The 18,908-nt window shown below is 45.3% G+C and overlaps 1 protein-coding gene across 2 annotated transcripts in view; it reads right to left on the bottom strand.

Annotated features, from left to right (window-relative positions):
• The window catches only part of LOC148477475 (collagenase 3-like), a 36,903-nt gene that overhangs the window by 13,249 nt on the left and 4,746 nt on the right, over positions 1-18,908 (bottom strand). For both annotated transcript variants that reach the window (XM_088456694.1, XM_088456693.1), the window contains 6 exons: positions 17,727-17,875; positions 17,512-17,637; positions 15,572-15,733; positions 8,866-8,968; positions 805-938; positions 147-306 (listed from right to left, as the gene is read on the bottom strand). In XM_088456694.1, coding sequence (XP_088312820.1) covers positions 147-306; positions 805-938; positions 8,866-8,968; positions 15,572-15,733; positions 17,512-17,637; positions 17,727-17,875 — 834 coding nt within the window. The remainder of the gene's footprint in view (positions 1-146; positions 307-804; positions 939-8,865; positions 8,969-15,571; positions 15,734-17,511; positions 17,638-17,726; positions 17,876-18,908) is intronic.

The following is an 18,908-nucleotide window of genomic DNA, read 5'->3' on the forward strand; positions in this document are numbered from 1 at the left end:
TATGGGGTATGTACCAGAAGTGTCTCTGGTGACTATCCTGTACTTCCACCAAATGTAACTGCTCTGTTTTCAAAGCATTACCTATAGCACTTTTATGTTCCTGCTTTCCTATAGCCCCAATCCTGGTAATCTATACACTATCATACCTCCAGCACAGGTCTCCAGTAAAAAAGAAGGTTTTCTCGTTCTCGTTGTCATGAAACGTTGCATCTATTTTCCTCACGTTCTCCGGGAAGCCAAACCTAGTTATATCTTGTGGTTCTCCGCTTATCAGGGTGGATCCATTGACCGGCCAGAACATCCTCCCTGAATTGTTGACAAAATACAGTCAACAAGGTATGCAGTCGGTGGTTAAGATTGATGATGTCGACATGGTCAAAATGTCGACATCATTAATGTCGACACCTGCAAAATTCCGATGTTGACATAATGTTGACATTGGTAACATCAACATTGTAATAATATCGACATTTCCAGGTTATGGTTCCCATAAGGGTTGCCCTTAGGGCTATGGTTAGGGTTAGAGATTGATATAAGGTTTCCGTTAGGGTTAGCGCTAAGGTTAGGATTAGAGTCGCCATTAGGGTTAGGATTAGGGTCGCTGTTAGGGTTAGTGCTAGGGCTAGGATTAGGGTCGCCGTTATGGTTACTGTTAGGGACAGAAGAAGAAGAAAACTATAACAATGGTGAAATAAATCTGTGCCGTCATGCTGAATGTCGACATTGTGACTGTCTAACTAATATACAAAACCTGATAACAGTGTTTAATGCATGTAATTACATGTAATATAAATCCGTACTTACCTTGGAATAAATAAATAGTGTCCTCTGCTGGGTAGTTATAAGCAGCATCTATTGAACCGGGAAAGTCTTCCCAAAGGGAACTGGCTGAGAATGCTTTAGATTCAGGCAGGTTGGGATGGTGATACCATACATGTCTATAAATAAAAAAATATAAGGCAGAATGAAGTAATTAATTTAACACTACAATTATCAACCAAAAAAACATGTTATTATGTTTTTAAGCTGGTTACACACTATACGATGTGTGACCCAGCCGACTGTGTGAAGCTATGTAACATTGTGCGCGCCGTACACGCTGCACGATACGGTGTACGATGGCGCAATGTGACGTTACGTGCTGTAACAGCACCACATTCTTCTATGCATCGTCCCATCTGATGTGCAGATCCATTCGGACCCCGATAATTAACATAATGAATAGGCCCCTTAGAGAGACAGTTATATGTTAAATCAGTTTGTATTTTAGGAATGACAAACTGGTTCAAGTGGTATATGCATGAAAGGAGGGAAGACATTTGGTTAGCTCCTTTGAAATGTAGGATGTATTTATTTATATTGTGTGAGACAGTTTCATTGGTTAAGGGACCCAGGGTGGGTTTAGCCCCTGTGGTACTGTACGTAAGAACAGGATAAACAGGTGTCTGTGACCCCTGAATGTGTGTATGACTAGGGGAATATTTACTAAAGTGAGGGTTTTTAGAAGTGGAGATGTTGCCCATAGCAGATTCCAATTAACATTTAACTAGCACCTGCTAGAAGATAATCGCTAGTCTGATTGGTTGCTATGGGCAACATCTCCACTTCTAAAAACTCTCACTTTAGTAAATTTACCCCTCAGAGAGGTTTATACTTCTGATGAATACAGTACCTGTATGCAGTGGAGGAATTGTATTTTTCAAGACATTGAGCAATAAACATCTTGCCTCAAGACAACGCATCTGCTTGTACCCTGTGACCACTAGAATAGAGCAGAATGCTATTCCGTTCTTTGGCTGTTCTGGATTGCACCCAGTGTCTCTAAGCTAAAGCCTGCAGAGACTGGTCCATGGTGAGAGACCAGTGGAAGTTAGCTGACACTATACAGCAAGTGTCACAGTAGTGTGCCCACACATAATCACAGAGCAGGATGGGAGACCAGCTGACCGGAGCCACGGAGGACATCACCGGAGCACCGATCACGAGAGGTAAGTTAAATTAAGGGGGGGTCGCAGGGGGGGTTGGCGCGATCACGGGGAGGTTTCGGCTGCTGGTCGGTGCATGCATGGGCACCTTGTCACTGTATATTTTCAGAAAAATAACGTGATAAGGCTGGGGAGGGAATTCGCAGGGACAGAGGGCCTGATTCAGAGCTGGACGCTATTTGCGGACGCTCGTTCAGAAAAAGGGGCTGGCTATTTAAATTAAGCGCTCGCTCTTTGCGGTCTGTTGACGCTTCTATGTCTGAACGAGCGAACGAAACATGCGCTCACTATTTTGGAAAAAACGCCCCCTGGCCGCTCGCATCATACGTCATCTCCGCTATTTATTTGATTAATCGAGTACATCGAAAGGCGTATGAACTGCTCCCAGTGCTTGTGGTAGCATTTTCCTACCGCAATCATGCGAGCAGTTCAGGCTAACAGGCACCAAATGACGTGGTCAATGACGCTGCTTTGTTAATTATGCACACCCATAAAACGCCCGTTTTGACCTTTAAGCACGCCTGCGTTCGGATCTCCACTCCCCGTTTTCAAGCACCTTCCCCTGTTACCATCCACAAACGCCTCATCCTGTCACTCAAATTAGCAGGCATTCGCTATTTTGCGAGCACACGATTTTCGAACGCACTGACTGGTTCGCGCATGCGTACTACAACCCATACGCATGCGCAGATGTGCGAACATCGCTCGGAGCGAATGAGCGGCCGCTTACGAGCGGCTCTGAATCAGGCCCAGAGCTTTATCGCAAGCTCTGTCCCTGCAAGGGATTTTTAATAAATCCCTGTGATATTGCATGAATTCGCGATGTGAATTCAGTCGGTAATATCACACTACAATCTGCATTTTAATGCGGATTGTAGTAAATAGAGCCCTTTATGAGAAATGGGCATTTCTGAAGGGTGACCTAACAAACACTCAGAACTGTTCAGTCGGAATGGGTATGTAATGCCAGCTGTCGGAATGCCTCCTGCCAGAATAACGACAGCGGCATCCTGATGGTTGGTGTCCCGACAGGGGTCGGGTAAGTATACTTACCCTTCCCCCCCTAACCCTCCTTTCTTGTAGCCTAACCCTAACCATCCCCGTTAGTGCCTAAACCTAACCCCCCCTCTTCGTGCCTAAACCTAACCCTCTCCCCCTAGTGCCTAACCCTAAGGCCCCCAGTGGTGCCTAACCCTAACCCTCCCCATTAGGGGTGCCTAACCATGACCCCCCCACCAAAGCCTAACCCTAACCCCACTACGCTCCCTAAACCTAACCCCCCCCCCCGCGCGGCTGACGCTAGGGGCTCCCCGGACTTACCACGTTCGGCTTGGCGTCCTTTTGCAATTCCGGCATCCGAATTAAGATAGGCGTCGGTACTTCGACACCTGTCTTAAGTCCCTTGTCAGGATTTGGGTGTTGGTATGAGACTGGTGGCATCGCAGCCGCCGGTCTCATAACTACATCCCGTTCAGTCCCATAGAAGTGTCACGGGCATGTAGGCCGACATGTGTGGACAGATCTTTTGCACCCAGCATGGGGTGGATGCAAGTAAGTTTGGATATAGTTCTGGACATAAAAACAGTAAGTAGAATAGGCTTCCACCTGCAGTCACGCGGATTCTCAGTATACTGTACAAGGATGGATTCTGGTATTATAATTATAAAGTAAGTAGGTTGCAGCGGCTGAATGGAACAGTGGGCCTGATTCAGAGCCACTCGTAAGCGGCCGCTCGTTCGCTCCGAGCAATGTTCGCACATCTGCGCATGCGTATGGGTCGTAATGCGCATGCGCCAACCAGTCAGTGCGGTCAGAAATCGTGTGTTCGCAAAATAGCGAATGCCTGCTAATTTGAGTGAAAGGATGAGGCCTTTGTGGGTGGTAACAGGGGAAGGTGCTTGAAAACAGGGAGTGGAGATCCGAACGCAGGCGTGCCAAACGGTCAAAACGGGCGTTTTAAGGGTGTGCATAATTAACAAAGCAGCGTCATCGACCACGTCACTTGGTTGTTTCTGAGCCTGAACTGTTCGCATGATTGCGGTAGGAAAATCCAACCGAAAGCACTGCGAGCAGTTCATTCGCCTTTCGATGTACTCGATTAATCTAATAAATAGCGGAGATGATGTATGATGCGAACGGCCAGGGGGCGTATTTACAAAATAGCGAGCGCATATTTCGTTCTCTCGCTCAGACATAGAGGTGTCAACAGACCGCAAAGAGCGAGCGCTCAATTTAAATATCCGGCCCCTTTTTCTGAACGAGCGAGCGCAAATAGCGTCCGGCTCTGAATCAGGCCCTGTGTACGATTAGGCAAAGTATCTACTAGAGATGAGCGGGTTTGGTTCCCAGAGAACTGAACCCACCCGAATTTAGCATATCCGAGTCGGATCCAGGCAGGCTCGGAGGTTCCTGCCTTACTCGGTTCTCGAAACCGAGGCAAGACCATAGAGATGGAAATCTCGCGGTTCGCGAGCTTTCGTCTCTATGATCAATGTAGTATATAGGGACCATGCGACGGACGCCATTTCACTCCGGCTGTGGAGACTGAACAGGGAGGGTGGGTAGTGTAGGGCTGGGAGAGGTGCTGGTGCTATCTGCTGTGTCCTGGGCTGGTGCTGATCCATTCTGGCCTCTGGTCACGGTGCTGTCACTATCACTGTGCTGTCTGTGCTGATCCATTCTGGTCTCTGGTCACGGTGCTGTCACTGTGCTGTCTGGTGATCCATCTGGGCTGTCTGCTGTGTCCTGGGCTTGTTTTGTGTCCATCTCTGGGCCCAAGTTCTGGACACCATAAAAAAAAAAAAAGTCAAAAAAAAAATAAAATCAAAGTGTCTTTTTATATCTTTCCGTGTGTGCATGCGTGTTATGCTTAACCACAGTAGTGCACAAGAGCCAGCTAGCAACGCACATTGCAACCTTGTGCTGCCTGACTCCAGTCGTTCTTAAAAAAAAAACAATAAAAGTGTCATATTTTTTTCTTCTTTGTGTGGGTGGGTTTTCGGCTTAACCGCAGTAGTGCACAAGATCCAGCCAGTAACGCACGTTGCAACCTTGTGCTGCCCGACTCCAGTCAGGAGCACATTCATCAAATGTCAAAGTCTACGTCGCCAAGTTCCAAAACTCAAAACATAACAAGTCCAGTGTCACCTACCTGCTACCTCTCTGTGGTATCCAAGCGCCTTCGTTCTCCAACACCAACACCTACATCATCACCTACATCCTCATTCGTGATCAAAAGTAATTTAAAAAAACAATTGACTATTAAACAGTCCTTTGATAGAGGAAGTAAGTATAACAGCTGTCACCCAGTTTCACAACGGATCACTGACGCCATGACGGCTGTGCTAGTATTAGATGGTGAAATAATAAAAAATGAGGATGATAGTGTGGGGGAAGTGCAAAAGGAGGATGAGGGAGAAATTTATGTCCTATCTGACGCTAATGTGAATGTTGATGATAAGGATGTGGTTTGCGTAAATCAGCCACCAGTGGCAGCAGTTCTTGCTAATGATAAAAAGAAAGCCAGAAAAGCAACGTCTTGGGTGTGGAATTATTTTAATCTAAATTCTGACAACAGTTGTGAAGGCATCTGTTCCATTTGAAAGCCAAAGTTAGCAGAGGAAGGGATGTTAACCATCTAGGCACCTCCTCCCTGTTACGTCATTTGCAGCGAGTTCATGCAATTTGTTTAACAGAATTATAATTTGTAAATTAATAACAAGCAGTCCAGTATCAGCTACCAGCAGTTTGGACCATAACATGCAATCTCCACCACCAACACCCAAATCATCAACCTCCTCCTTAATAATTGAAGGTAGTCCTTCCAAAAAATGTTTTGTGGAGGCCCAAACAAACCAAGGAGTTCAGTCTTCAAAGTATCAGTCCTAGTGGTTAAAGTGCTTGGTTTGTTAAACTGTGCATGTCCTTTTTAATATCCCACATAAGAGTGGGTGGGACAATTCCATCTTGCATCTCTTTCCTTTACATTTGGCACAATTTGGGGCATTGCCGACTGACATTATTATAGTTTATTACACTGCCACCCTGTCTGCCACTGCTGTGTGGCAATTTTTCATAGATGTCCTATATTTTTTTAAACTGCCGTGCATTTGTGCTGATGCTCTGTCACTTACATTAGCCAGCCAGCTCGCTGCAGCCTTTGGCCTATATTGGTGAAAAATAGTGAAATCCATATTGTGAGCTGTGAGGTGGTTAAAAATGCCTAGAAATGCCTGAAAATCATTGTTATTCAGGTTAATATTACTGTAGGAACAAAGCAGGCCCAAATTATGTGGTTTTAGTTGTTTTTATGATTTTTTAAGAAAAAAATCCAAAACCAAAACACGAAAACAAAACACGGAGGAAAAAAATCCAAAACCAGATTCAGATCCAAAACCAGGGGAGATCCAGATCCGGCTACTTTTCGGAGCAGAAGTCCCTGCACTGGAGTAATACTGAATTGCTCTGGTAGTTAAGTATCCACTGCCGCAACTCAATGCAAGTTGGATATGTAATTATTGGGGGCCAATAGGCCCTCTATAATAAGTATAGGCCATTATACCCTGATATCATGTAATTTTGCTATTCTCTGGTGGAAATCTAACGTAAATAGGGATTTTGCATTTCTGTTGATGAGACTCTATGACACATACCATCAGTGGCGTAACCAGTGGTATGAGGGCCCCATAGCAAAATTTCCTCGGGGCTCCTCCCAGCCCCGTAATATTTACCCCCTCCCCAGCCCCGTAATACTTACCTCCTCCTGAGCCCGGCGTACCGCTCCATCTCTCCTCACTGAGGCTGGAAGGAGACGTGGCCGTGTTCCGGGGATATCATCATAGCCACCCCTCCTTCCAGCTTCTAAGAGAGCCGATGTCATTTTTAATCAGGCGCCGGTTGCGAGACAGTCGAAACTTGCAGACCAGCAGCCACTGCCGATTGGCTGCTGGTCAGCGAGTTCCTATTGGCTTGCGACCGGCTTCTGATGAAAAATGACATTGGCGCTGTACTTGGCAGGGTGCACGGGGTTGCTTGCTGGGCCTGCTGGCACCCTAAGCCGCCGGGCCCCATAGCAAGCACCCCCCTTGCACCCTCTATAGTTACGCCATTGCATACCATGCAAATAACATGTCCTAGAACTGTATAAACAAAATAGTAAAATAAATATAGTTTGATAGTGTATGTATAAGTGTTGGTCATATTGAGCAACACTTTTATTTTCTAGCTCGCACATAGCAGACAGTGTGAATATTGAGACTTGTGCAGGCAGTGCTCATACAGCATACTCATACTGGTGTGATGGGAACTCATATTGCTGTATGCTGACGCTGTGTGAATGCCATAATGGACACACGACAACACTAAGCTTCCATGAGTCACTGGCAGTAACCTTGGTTACAAAATTATTTCTTGCCATAGGGGGATTCCAGTAGGACTGTATCATATACACTACTAACAACAAAGATAATCATCTTACTGTAAATGCTGTAATATTTTTGTGACATGTAAACATGCAATAGACGTAACTAAAGCTGCCCATCCACTAGGCGATGCGGGGGACGATGGCACAATTACGACGCCGTCGTCTCCCGCGGGGTGAACTGCATACACTGAACGTTCAGACGTTCAGTATATGCAGATCAATCATCCCCGAACATAGCAACCTGGTTGACCGTCATGTTCGGACGATGATTGATGGTAAAAACGACCATCTCTGGCCGTTTTTTAACCTTTTACTGCCCGATTTGCGGCCGATTACCAAGCGATGGAGCGATAACGACCGTCGTTATCGCCCCATCGCTAGGTTTAATCGCCTAGTGGATGGGCAGCATTAGTAATAAATAGACCATACATGGTACTAGTAGAGTACAACGCTGACAATATGCCGTCTGTATTTTTGAAGTTATTATCTGAGTATAAAAGGTTAAGTTAATATTTACAGTAAGTTTAAGTTTGTATGGTTCTGGCAGTCTGTGTGTTTGTATGGTTCTGGCAGTCTGTGTGTTTGTATGGTTCTGGCAGATACATGCTGCTAATGGTGTCTTTAAATATCATATAATTAACTGTTTTCTAGTCATAATCACAAATACTGCAGGCTACTTTTATCAATTTGGAGCAAGTAATAATGTCAGTTTTATAGTAAAATATTCTAGCATTAATAACATGGAGCTAATGTCCTAAAGCCTGATGTAATTAACACAGTATTTACAAGTAGTGTATAATATGGAGTTCAGTTAATCCCAGTTTTAAGATCACCTTGTTATACAGTATAGAGACTGTCAAAGGTCTTTAGATGATCAGGACCTCAACCACCCTATGTATGTCTTCTGGGATCCAATGTTACCACTCTGTGAAATTTTCGTCCAAATCCATCCAGTGGAAGGCTCGGAACAGGCCCCCTGGGTCAAAGTTCTGCCCAGCGTACACCAATGGGAGGTCCGACCGGGACCCTAGCCCACCTAAAACCTGGCCAGGATCCAACTGGATCACCTCGTATTTTGTTTTATCCCAATCGGTGCAGGGGTGTCCAATCCATAGCAAACAAACAGACCAATGAATTTTATATATAAGATAGTTTACATTTTGGGAATTTAGCCCACAATTGTTTCAGATGAATTGGATGTAAAATAGTACAGTTAATATGAATTAACTGGTAAATTTAATAATATATTCCTGTTGCCTATACAAAGTGGATAAAGAGACCTTTGTGCCTCATGGTTCACTGATAGCAGCTGCCCCTAGTGAATTAATAGATTGCATTACAAGGAAGATCAGTTTAGCCTACAAAATGGCGGCCTCCGCTCTGCTGTCTGTAAGCAACAGAGTAAGGAAAGAAGTAAAGTAAAGAAGTAAGAAAGTTATAAAATACAGTGCATTATACCTGTCTTTAAAGATTAGTGTGCTGTTCCGCCAACGTGTTATAGCATCCATTGGAAGTTCTTGGCTACAAATGGTGGGAAGGATGACACTGGAGGGTCTGGAACCTGAAACACAGTAATGATAATACAGTACAATGCTGTATATACACTGGTGCAAGGAGGGTGATACTTCCTCAAGAGATGTAGTTATAATCTTGATAGTCGGGAGGCTGGCGCCTAGAATGCTGGCGTCAGAGTCCCGACACCTGTCAGAATCCCGACGGTAAGTGCTGGGGTTATGGGGAGGGTTAGGATTAGGGTTAGGCACTTGGGGGAGGGTTAGGGTTAGGCACTGGGGGAGAAGTTAGGTTTAGGCACTAGCGGAGGAGGGTTAAGATTAGGGTTAGGCATTTGGGGGGGGACGGTTAGGCACTGTGGGAGAAGTTAGGTTCAGGCACTAGCGGAGGAGGGTTAGGATTAGGGTTAGGCATTTGGGGGGGAGGGTTAGGCACTGTGGGAAAAGTTAGGTTCAGGCACTAGCGGGGGAGGGTTAGGTTTAAGCAGAGGGGAGGGAGGGGTAGGAAAGGGGGGTTAGGATACTGACCAACAGTTTTCCTAACCCTAGTATGGGGAAGAAGAAGAAAACTCTCTTGTTGGGGGCACTCGAATGTAAAGGTTATAATAAGAATAATATATAAAAAATAACTTTTATTAGATATATTTTAAAATACCAAAAACAAGTCTGAGCCTGTTACTTATTGGCATTACTGTTGGAATAACAGCTATAAATTATCACAAGCAGAACACGAACATACATAGAACATAAGACAACATATAATACAATACTTACCACAATTGTGTGAAGCTAAGTGAAATATTACAAATAGGTCTATAATTCTCTGTCTCATACAATATTGAGACCTATATAAAACATATACTAGTTCAATGACCTCAAAATGTCGTCATAGCACAATGGCTTATCAGAATTACGGCAGAAGCATACAAGGAAATCTTCTAGAAAAGAATGTGATAATAACCATACAATATTCAATATAGGTTACGTGAGATATCACAGCACAATAACACTGAAAAGTAATCAGAGAAATACAATGATAAGGGGGTCAGATGAAATAATAGCTGACCCTGCAAATATCAAAATGAATATAAGTAAATCACAGGTTGTAATGAGAGTAGGGATGTGCGTCGGACCATTTTTGCCGGATTTGGATTTGGATTTGGTTCTAATTCGTCGTCCGGCTTTGGATTTGGATTTGGATTTGCCAAACTGCGGTGACTGGCTTTGGATTTGGATTTGGATTTTTTTACAAAAATTGACAAAAAAAGCTAAAATCACATAAATTGGTCTTTTTTTTCTTCCTAGAGTATTATTAACCTCAATAACATTAATTTCCAGTCAATTTAGACCATATCACAGCTTATAATATTGTTTTCAACATTATTGGCCAAAGGTTGCAGTGAGCTGACTGGTTACTAAGCGACAAAGCAGCGGCACAACGACACAGACACCACAGTATAAAGCACATCTATGACACATTGCCACACAGCAGTGGCAGAAATGAAAAGTAGTGCACCCACCCAGTGGGGTACGGCCAGCAGAGTCACAGTACTTGTTTACAAAGTGGGCTACGGCCTAGGAGTCACAGTGCACAATCTTATTAGCATTACACCGCACATAGGGCCTGATTCACATTACACCATAAAGTAGTGTCTCTTATTTATGTTACGACACACAGTAGTGCCCCTTTTACACAATGCCCACAGTAGTGACCCTTTTACACAATGCCCACAGTAGCGGTGTCCCTTACACAATGTCCCCCAGCAGTGGTGCCCCCTATGCAGTCCCCTTAGTAGTACGGTCCACTATGCAGTGCCCCCAGTTGAATGCTCCCCAGTAGTATGCCCCCCATTAGCAGGCCCCCCCAGTAGTATGTCCCCCATTAGCAGGCCCCCCCAGTAGTATGCCCCCCATTAGCATGCCACCCAGTAGTATGCCCCCCCAGTAGTATGGCTCCCCCAGTAGTAGGCTGCCCCAGTAGCAGGCCCCCCCAGTAGTAGGCTGCTCCAGTAGTAGCCCCCCCTGTAGTATGGGCCCCCCCCTGTAGTATGGCCCCCCCTGTAGTAGGCCCCCCCAGTAGTATGGCCCCCCCCAGTAGCAGGCCCCTCAGTAGTATGGCCCCCCCAGTAGCAGACCCCCCCCAGTAGTATAGCCCCCCCCAGTAGCAGGCCCCTCTGTAGTATGGCCCCCCCAGTAGTATAGCCCTGCCCAGTAGCAGACCCCCCCCAGTAGTGCAGACCCCCCCAGTAGTATAGCCCCCCCCCAGTAGCAGGCCCCTCTGTAGTATGGCCCCCCAATAGTGCAGATCCCCCCCAGTAGTATGCCCCCCCCCCAGTAGTATAGCCCCCCCCAGTAGCAGGCCCCTCTGTAGTATGGCCCCCCCAGTAGTATTGCCTCCCCCAGTAGCAGACCCCCCCAGTAGTGCAGACCCCCCCCCAGTAGTATAGCCCCCCCAGTAGCAGGCCCCTCTGTAGTATGGCCCCCCCAGTAGTATAGCCCCCCCCAGTAGCAGACCCCCCCAGTAGTGCAGACCCCCCCCCCCCAGTAGCGCCCCCGGACCTTTGACAAGTAAAAAAATAAAAAAAATAAAACTTACCTGTATCCCCGCTCCCGCGCCGTCCGCTCTGTCACACGCTGAGGAGGGAGCCGGAAGACGGAGCTCATGTGTGAGCTCCAGCCGGCTCCCTCCGTGCAGCAGCCAATGAGAGTCTGTGTGACTCTCATTGGCTGCTGTAACAAACACACAGCTGCCGCTGGCGGCTGTGTGTCTGTGTCTGTGTAGGGCAGAGCGCTATCACTGCGCTCTGCCCTACACGCGAGGAGACCTGATGTCGGATTCTCTAGTGAGAATCCGACATCAGGCGGCCGCCGTTCGGCCCCGAACGGGGATCCGAGTCAGGCGGTGAACACCCGAACAGGGTTCGGGTGGACTCGGATCCCCAATGTTCGGAGCGGTTCGGATTCCACAGAATCCGAACCGCTCATCTCTAAATGAGAGGCAGATCACACGTAGGTCACCTGTGATGCCACCCAGGTACTTGTAGACAGTAAGGTTATAGGAAAAAGTAAAGCTACTCCTTTATGTGGAGTTTACAAAATAGCAGCTGCTGCATGCCATTGTATAGCCATTGAATGGCATGTGAGCGTACTATAAAGGTACTCCCAGGGTAGGGAATAAGTACAATGAGTATCTGCTGTTGAACTGCTTTAAAAAGAAGGTCCTGGTGTAAACATTGCAGGAACCTCTAATAGGCGCACCCCAATGAGAGTACTCATAGAGACAATAGTTATCGTAATGAAATAACACAGCATAGGTTTGCGATCTGTGCTGCTGCCAGTCATATACCAAAGGTAGTGGTGAGTGGTGGGAAACCCAGATCGCATATGCAGTGATAGGAAGAAAGAGTATGAGGGTAGCTGCACTATGGCTAGTACAGGACAAGTGGAGCTCTGTTGCCCTAAAGGTATTGCAGGGTCACAAACTTGTCTCTGTTGAATAAAGCCACTCAGTGCGCTAAAGAAAGTGTAGTATGAAAAGTACCTGAGCGCTCACCTCCAGGGAGCCGGTGTGTAGTATAGAAAATCTGCCACTAGAAGAGCCTGTCAGTATGCTGCCATGACGAATCCCGCCTGTACACAGCCGGATTCGCGGGTCTGAGACGCGCGTTTCACTGTCGCTTCCTCAGTCAGATGCATGTGGACTGTGATACACAGGTGATCTTTAACCTGCGTTGTGACCAATGGGAGAGCAGGTGCTGTGTGTTGCAGATGCAATACCCTTGTCAATAGGTCCAAGTGTTAACTCCCTCTATTGGTCCACAGCAACAGGAGGGAGTGAGTCATAGGAGGGGGGAGTGTTTGGGTTAGATGAAGCTCATAACGATCTTAATGAGCTTCATCTAACCCAAACACTCCCCCCTCCTATGACTCACTCCCTCCTGTTGCTGTGGACCAATAGAGGGAGTTAACACTTGGACCTATTGACAAGGGTATTGCATCTGCAACACACAGCACCTGCTCTCCCATTGGTTACAACGCAGGTTAAAGATCACCTGTGTATCACAGTCCACATGCATCTGACTGAGGAAGCGACAGTGAAACGCGCGTCTCAGACCCGCGAATCCGGCTGTGTACAGGCAGGATTCGTCATGGCAGCATACTGACAGGCTCTTCTAGTGGCAGATTTTCTATACTACACACCGGCTCCCTGGAGGTGAGCGCTCAGGTTTTTTTCATACTACACTTTCTTTAGCGCACTGAGTGGCTTTATTCAACAGAGACAAGTTTGTGACCCTGCAATACCTTTAGGGCAACAGAGCTCCACTTGTCCTGTACTAGCCATAGTGCAGCTACACTCATACTCTTTCTTCCTATCACTGCATATGCGATCTGGGTTTCCCACCACTCACCACTACCTTTGGTATATGACTGGCAGCAGCACAGATCGCAAACCTATGCTGTGTTATTTCATTACGATAACTATTGTCTCTATGAGTACTCTCATTGGGGTGCGCCTATTAGAGGTTCCTGCAATGTTTACACCAGGACCTTCTTTTTAACGCAGTCCAACAGCAGATACTCATTGTACTTATTCCCTACCCTGGGAGTACCTTTATAGTACGCTCACATGCCATTCAATGGTTATACAATGGCATGCAGCAGCTGCTATTTTGTAAACTCCACATAAAGGAGTAGCTTTACTTTTTCCTATAACCTTACTGTCTACAAGTACCTGGGTGGCATCACAGGCGACCTACGTGTGATCTGCCTCTCATTACAACCTGTGATTTACTTATATTCATTTTGATATTTGCAGGGTCAGCTATTATTTCATCTGACCCCCTTATCATTGTATTTCTCTGATTACTTTTCAGTGTTATTGTGCTGTGATATCTCACGTAACCTATATTGAATATTGTATGGTTATTATCACATTCTTTTCTAGAAGATTTCCTTGTATGCTTCTGCCGTAATTCTGATTAGCCATTGTGCTATGACGACATTATGAGGTCATTGAACTAGTATATGTTTTATATAGGTCTCAATATTGTATGAGACAGAGAATTATAGACCTATTTGTAATATTTCACTTAGCTTCACACAATTGTGATAAGTATTGTATTATATGTTGTCTTATGTTCTATGTATGTTCGTGTTCTGCTTGTGATAATTTATAGCTGTTATTCCAACAGTAATGCCAATAAGTAACAGGCTCAGACTTGTTTTTGGTATTTTAAAATATATCTAATAAAAGTTATTTTTATATATTATTCTTATTATAACCTTTACATTCGAGTGCCCCCAACAAGAGAGTTTTCTTCTTCTTCCCCATACTACGTTTATCTATACTCTCATGGGGAGCACCTCCACACTTTACAATATTTTTGCTTGACACCTATACTAGGGTTTGATATTTATAATTGTGGATTTTCATTATTCTTTTGACTAATTATATCCAATATATTATATCCTGTGCTCAAACTTTATCCCCCTATTCCCCCCCTTCCCTGGTCATTTAAGTTTTCCTAACCCTGTCGGGATGCCGACGTTGGGATTCTGACCATCGGGATCCCGAGCGCCGGCGTCGAATACCCAACCCCTCCCTCATATATGTATGATGCATTGACTAACAGTAGCAAATCCCCAAATGTCAAATTTAGCTTAAAAACAAACCCCAAATCCAACATGGCCTTAAACCCATGATTACATTATTCTAATAAGACTGGATTGTAAATGGAATACTAATATAACCATACACATGTCCTAACGCGTATGCATCGCACCGTCCCATTTTTTCCATAAGCGGCGGCAAAAGTAGCCATCATCGTTACCAGCGTCAAGAGATACGACTGAAATAGCCACACGGAAGAATATTGGATAACTCTGGCTATACCGCCCGCTGCACGCCCCCTAGACGGTTCCTGCACGTGTTTATGCCCAGTTACTACCCAGTAACACCCATCTGAAGGATGGAGAGAAATGGACAAGATGCGTCTGACTCGGACATATGCAGAGATGAACAGGTTTACAGCAGCGCATGCACAGTCTGCAAAGTACAGGGTCATAACTATAGTAGTGCGACCAGTGCCATGGCACAGGGCACCACAGGGCAGGGGGCGCTGTTTGGGCCTGTTAATTTTCCTGTTTATCATCATTCTCACTTGTAGCTTCCTCTTCTCTTATCCCCGGCATCTCCTGGCTGCCCCAAGAGTACCCCTATCTTTTACCTGGCCTTTCCCCATGAGGCCATGGCCCTTTTTAAGGTGCACTATCTTATGCTATTTAAAAAATGGGGGGTGCGCCAATGCTCTCTTTGGCACAGGGCACCAAAAAGTCTAGTTACGGCTCTGGCAAAGTATGTCGCCTTATTTGTGAGTTGCGTCTCAAAATCAGGTCATAGTATATAACTTATATCATACCTACTATTTTTTCTATATAAAATTTTTGGGGAAAAATGTATTCTTTTTGTGGAACTGGAAGCGACAAACTGAGCTTCCAGCTGCTCTTATGTACCCGGCCCCTCAGTAGAGCAGGACATGGCCCTCTAGGATAAGTATCATGGCACCGCTCAGACCTTCATTAAAATGAATGTGACAAAAATGTAGAAAATGTTAAATGTTAACATCACTTGGCATACACAGGGAAAGTTTTACCATACAGCTTCTGTATTCCCTGTAGGTCATCTTCCGGGAGGGTGAAGGATTCAGAACTGAAGTACGTGTACTGGGGATACATGAGGGCGTTAGGGTTGTTGGAGTGTGCCAGGCCCAGAGAGTGCCCCAACTCATGTACAGCCACGGGAAACAAGCCAAAGCCTGTGAGGAAGAGGAGGTGCGTTATATACAGACTGTAAACCCTTCAGGACAAGGCATCGCTTCTGCTTATTGTTATATTACACATACAGTCTTCCGAGGTGTGGACCCAAACATGGAGACACTGTAGTCTGCGAGTAGTTATGTGCCTGGCTCCCAGACCTGGATTTGTGGAGAGCACAGATAGGACCATGTACTGGCATCAGAGTCCCAGGGGTGTCGCCCCTGGTCGGTATGCAATCGGGAAGCCGACTGCCTAAATACCGGCAGCCGGCTTCCCGACTCTCATATCCCGGCATGGGTGAAATGTAGATGTAGACGCCCGGCATTTCCACGACGCCGGGAGACAGGCGCCCGGCATCCCGATCGTAGTGATGCCAGGCGCCGCGAGCGGACAGCCGCGGGGGGGAGGGTTAGGTATTGGGCACCCGGGGGGGACTTAGGGTTAGGCACCCCCCGGGAGGGTTAGGGTTAGGCTAGGGGGGGAGGGTTAGGGTTAGGCACCCCCGGGGGGTACTTAGGGTTAGGCACCCCCCCGGGGGTGGTTAGGGTTAGGCACTTAGAGGGGGGATTAGGTTTAGGCACTTGGGGGGGAGGTTAGGGTTAGGCACCCCTAAGGAGGGTTAGGGGGGTTAGGTTAGGTTAGTCTATACTTACCTATCCACGATCGGGATTTCCAGTGCTGTCGGGCTTCCGCTGCTGGGATCTCTGCTCATGTCGGGCTGCCGGTAATCGAACCGCCGGCCATGCGGCCGCCGGTATTTCATACCAATTCCCCCCTGGTCACTGTGCACACTTTGTTAATATTTTGAAAGCTAATACGTTATTATTCACAGCCTACAGTATGCTAGTAACAATAATTTCACAATCATTTCAATTACATTTGTGTATGGGCATGCTTGTGCGTGTATGCATACGTGTGTGTGTGTTGTACACAAAAGGGACACTGTAGGGTGAGCAACCCTTGTGAACTGCTTCCAGGAGGGAAAGAAGAGTGTACATAAATATCTCAGCTTTTTGTCCCTTATCACATACTGTTAAGACACTGTGACTATGCTAAAGATATGGGGGAGCCAGCGGCATCCCCGAGTGCGACAGTCATGACCACTTGTGCGTAGCTACTGAGAAGCGCCCAGCCTCTCCCTGCACAGCGTGGATGGCACATACACATGCACGTGCCATCCATCACTGCTATTCGGTGACACCATCCGTGAGGGTGACAGCAAAAGAGCAAAGCAGCTCAATTTCAATCAAATATATAAAAACTGTCAATTCATAAAGTCTCAAAAGACCATATATAATAAACCAGACTCCTTGGGGCATATTTACTAAAGTGCAGGTTTTTAGAAGTGGAGTTGTTGCCCATAGCAACCAATCAGATTCTAGCTATTATCTTCTAGAAGGTACTAGATAAATGGTAAGAAGAATCTGATTGGTTACTATGGGCAACACCTCCACTTGTATAAAACCGCACTTTAGTAAATATACACTATTGAGTTACTGCAGCTAGCCAGTCCAAACATACAGGAGAGACTGTAACTCACATAAATCCTCTGCAGGTAAAGGGGTCTATTTACTAAGCAGTGTTAGGAGACAAAGTGAAATGAGATAAGGTACCAGCCAATCAGCTCCTAACTGCCATGTCACAGGCTGTGTTTGAAAAATGACAGCTGGGAGCTGATTGGCTAGTACCTTATATCCTTTCACTTTGTCTCCTAACACTGCTTAGTAAATAGACCCCAAAGTCTTCTTAGACAAGTTGTCAAAATGCATAATAATACCTTCTGAATCCACAGTCCACATTTCCTCATCGTCAAAATGGATATCTCCACCAAGATGGTCACCAGGAGGGAAGGCGTGAGCTAACACACCTGACGGTCCGTCAAAGGGGAAGAAATCTCCATGTTCTAGAAGAGAAAGGCCATGGTCTTCAGTCTTTTATTAATTAGTATGCATCCATAACATTACTGGTATAAGCTACACAGGGTGGGATTACCTTGCATTCCAAAGGTTATCATTAAATCAGCCGTTCCACTGTGAAGTTGCATGAACTGTAGTGGAGTCACCGTGCTCCACACTCTTAAGGCTTCACGTATCACCCTATCCACTTCGAATGGCCGCAAATCTGGAGTGTAATTAACAATCCTACACAATGTACAGACCACATTATTGAGGAGAACTTAAGTATTTAAACTAGACATGTCCCTTTGTACACACAGGCACACTCACTGATAGGTCCCCACCTCTAACACAAGTAAACTTTGCAGTAAAAACCTCTTTAATTCCCAAAATGACCACTAGGGGAAACATTCCAAGTAGCCGTACAATAGCCATATAATAATTTGGGCCTGATTCACAGCCTGCAAATGCAAAAATGAGCAATTTGCTCCTGGAACAAACCATGTTGCTTTAGCGCATAAATACTAACCAGCTTTTATTTTAATACTGAAATTTAGAATTAATATTACACAACTGCAGATCTCTCTTCACATTTATAATATGCCCCACCTGCTGTGCAATATGGTTTTACCAAGGGGCAAATTGCTTCTTTATTGAGCCTTCTTGTTTTACTATAATTGTTCCTATAACTCTGAATGAGACCCTTTGTAACTAGGATTTAGTTTACAATGCAGTACATACAGGTATATTTGTCTATATGACTTTGGCTTATTTATGCTACATCTATACATCTGTTATATACACATCATTGACCTCTAACCACACATTGTAGTAAATGTAGCAAATCTAGAATAAAATGCAGCAAAAGGAATATGTACAGGATAATTGTCTAAACTCTAAATAATAAAATTGGTAAATATTCCTAGATATCGTATGGCATATACCTAACGCTTTCCCCTTATTGATTTTATAGGGTACGAATTTGTAAAAGTGCTGATTTTTCTGTGATTTTTTTTCCACTAGATTTAAAACAGCTGATATTTTTTCAGGCAAATCAAAGCTGATTTTGTTTTAAAGAGAAATAAGTATTGCTGTTTTATATCTTGCTGCTAATCGCTAAAAAATTGTGCTCAATTATATTCACCCATAAAAATGAATTATAAATGCCTTAAAGTGTCACCATGCTGCCCTATATTAGAGAAAAGGCTGATATTAAGTAGGGATGGAAAGGCTGCGGTGTAAGGGTTAGCATTACTGCCTCACATCACTGAGGTTGTGG

The sequence above is a fragment of the Taudactylus pleione genome, unplaced genomic scaffold (genome assembly GCF_031769625.1).
Source record: "Taudactylus pleione unplaced genomic scaffold, aTauple2 ptg000711l, whole genome shotgun sequence".
In the NCBI taxonomy this organism is placed as follows: domain Eukaryota; kingdom Metazoa; phylum Chordata; class Amphibia; order Anura; family Myobatrachidae; genus Taudactylus; species Taudactylus pleione.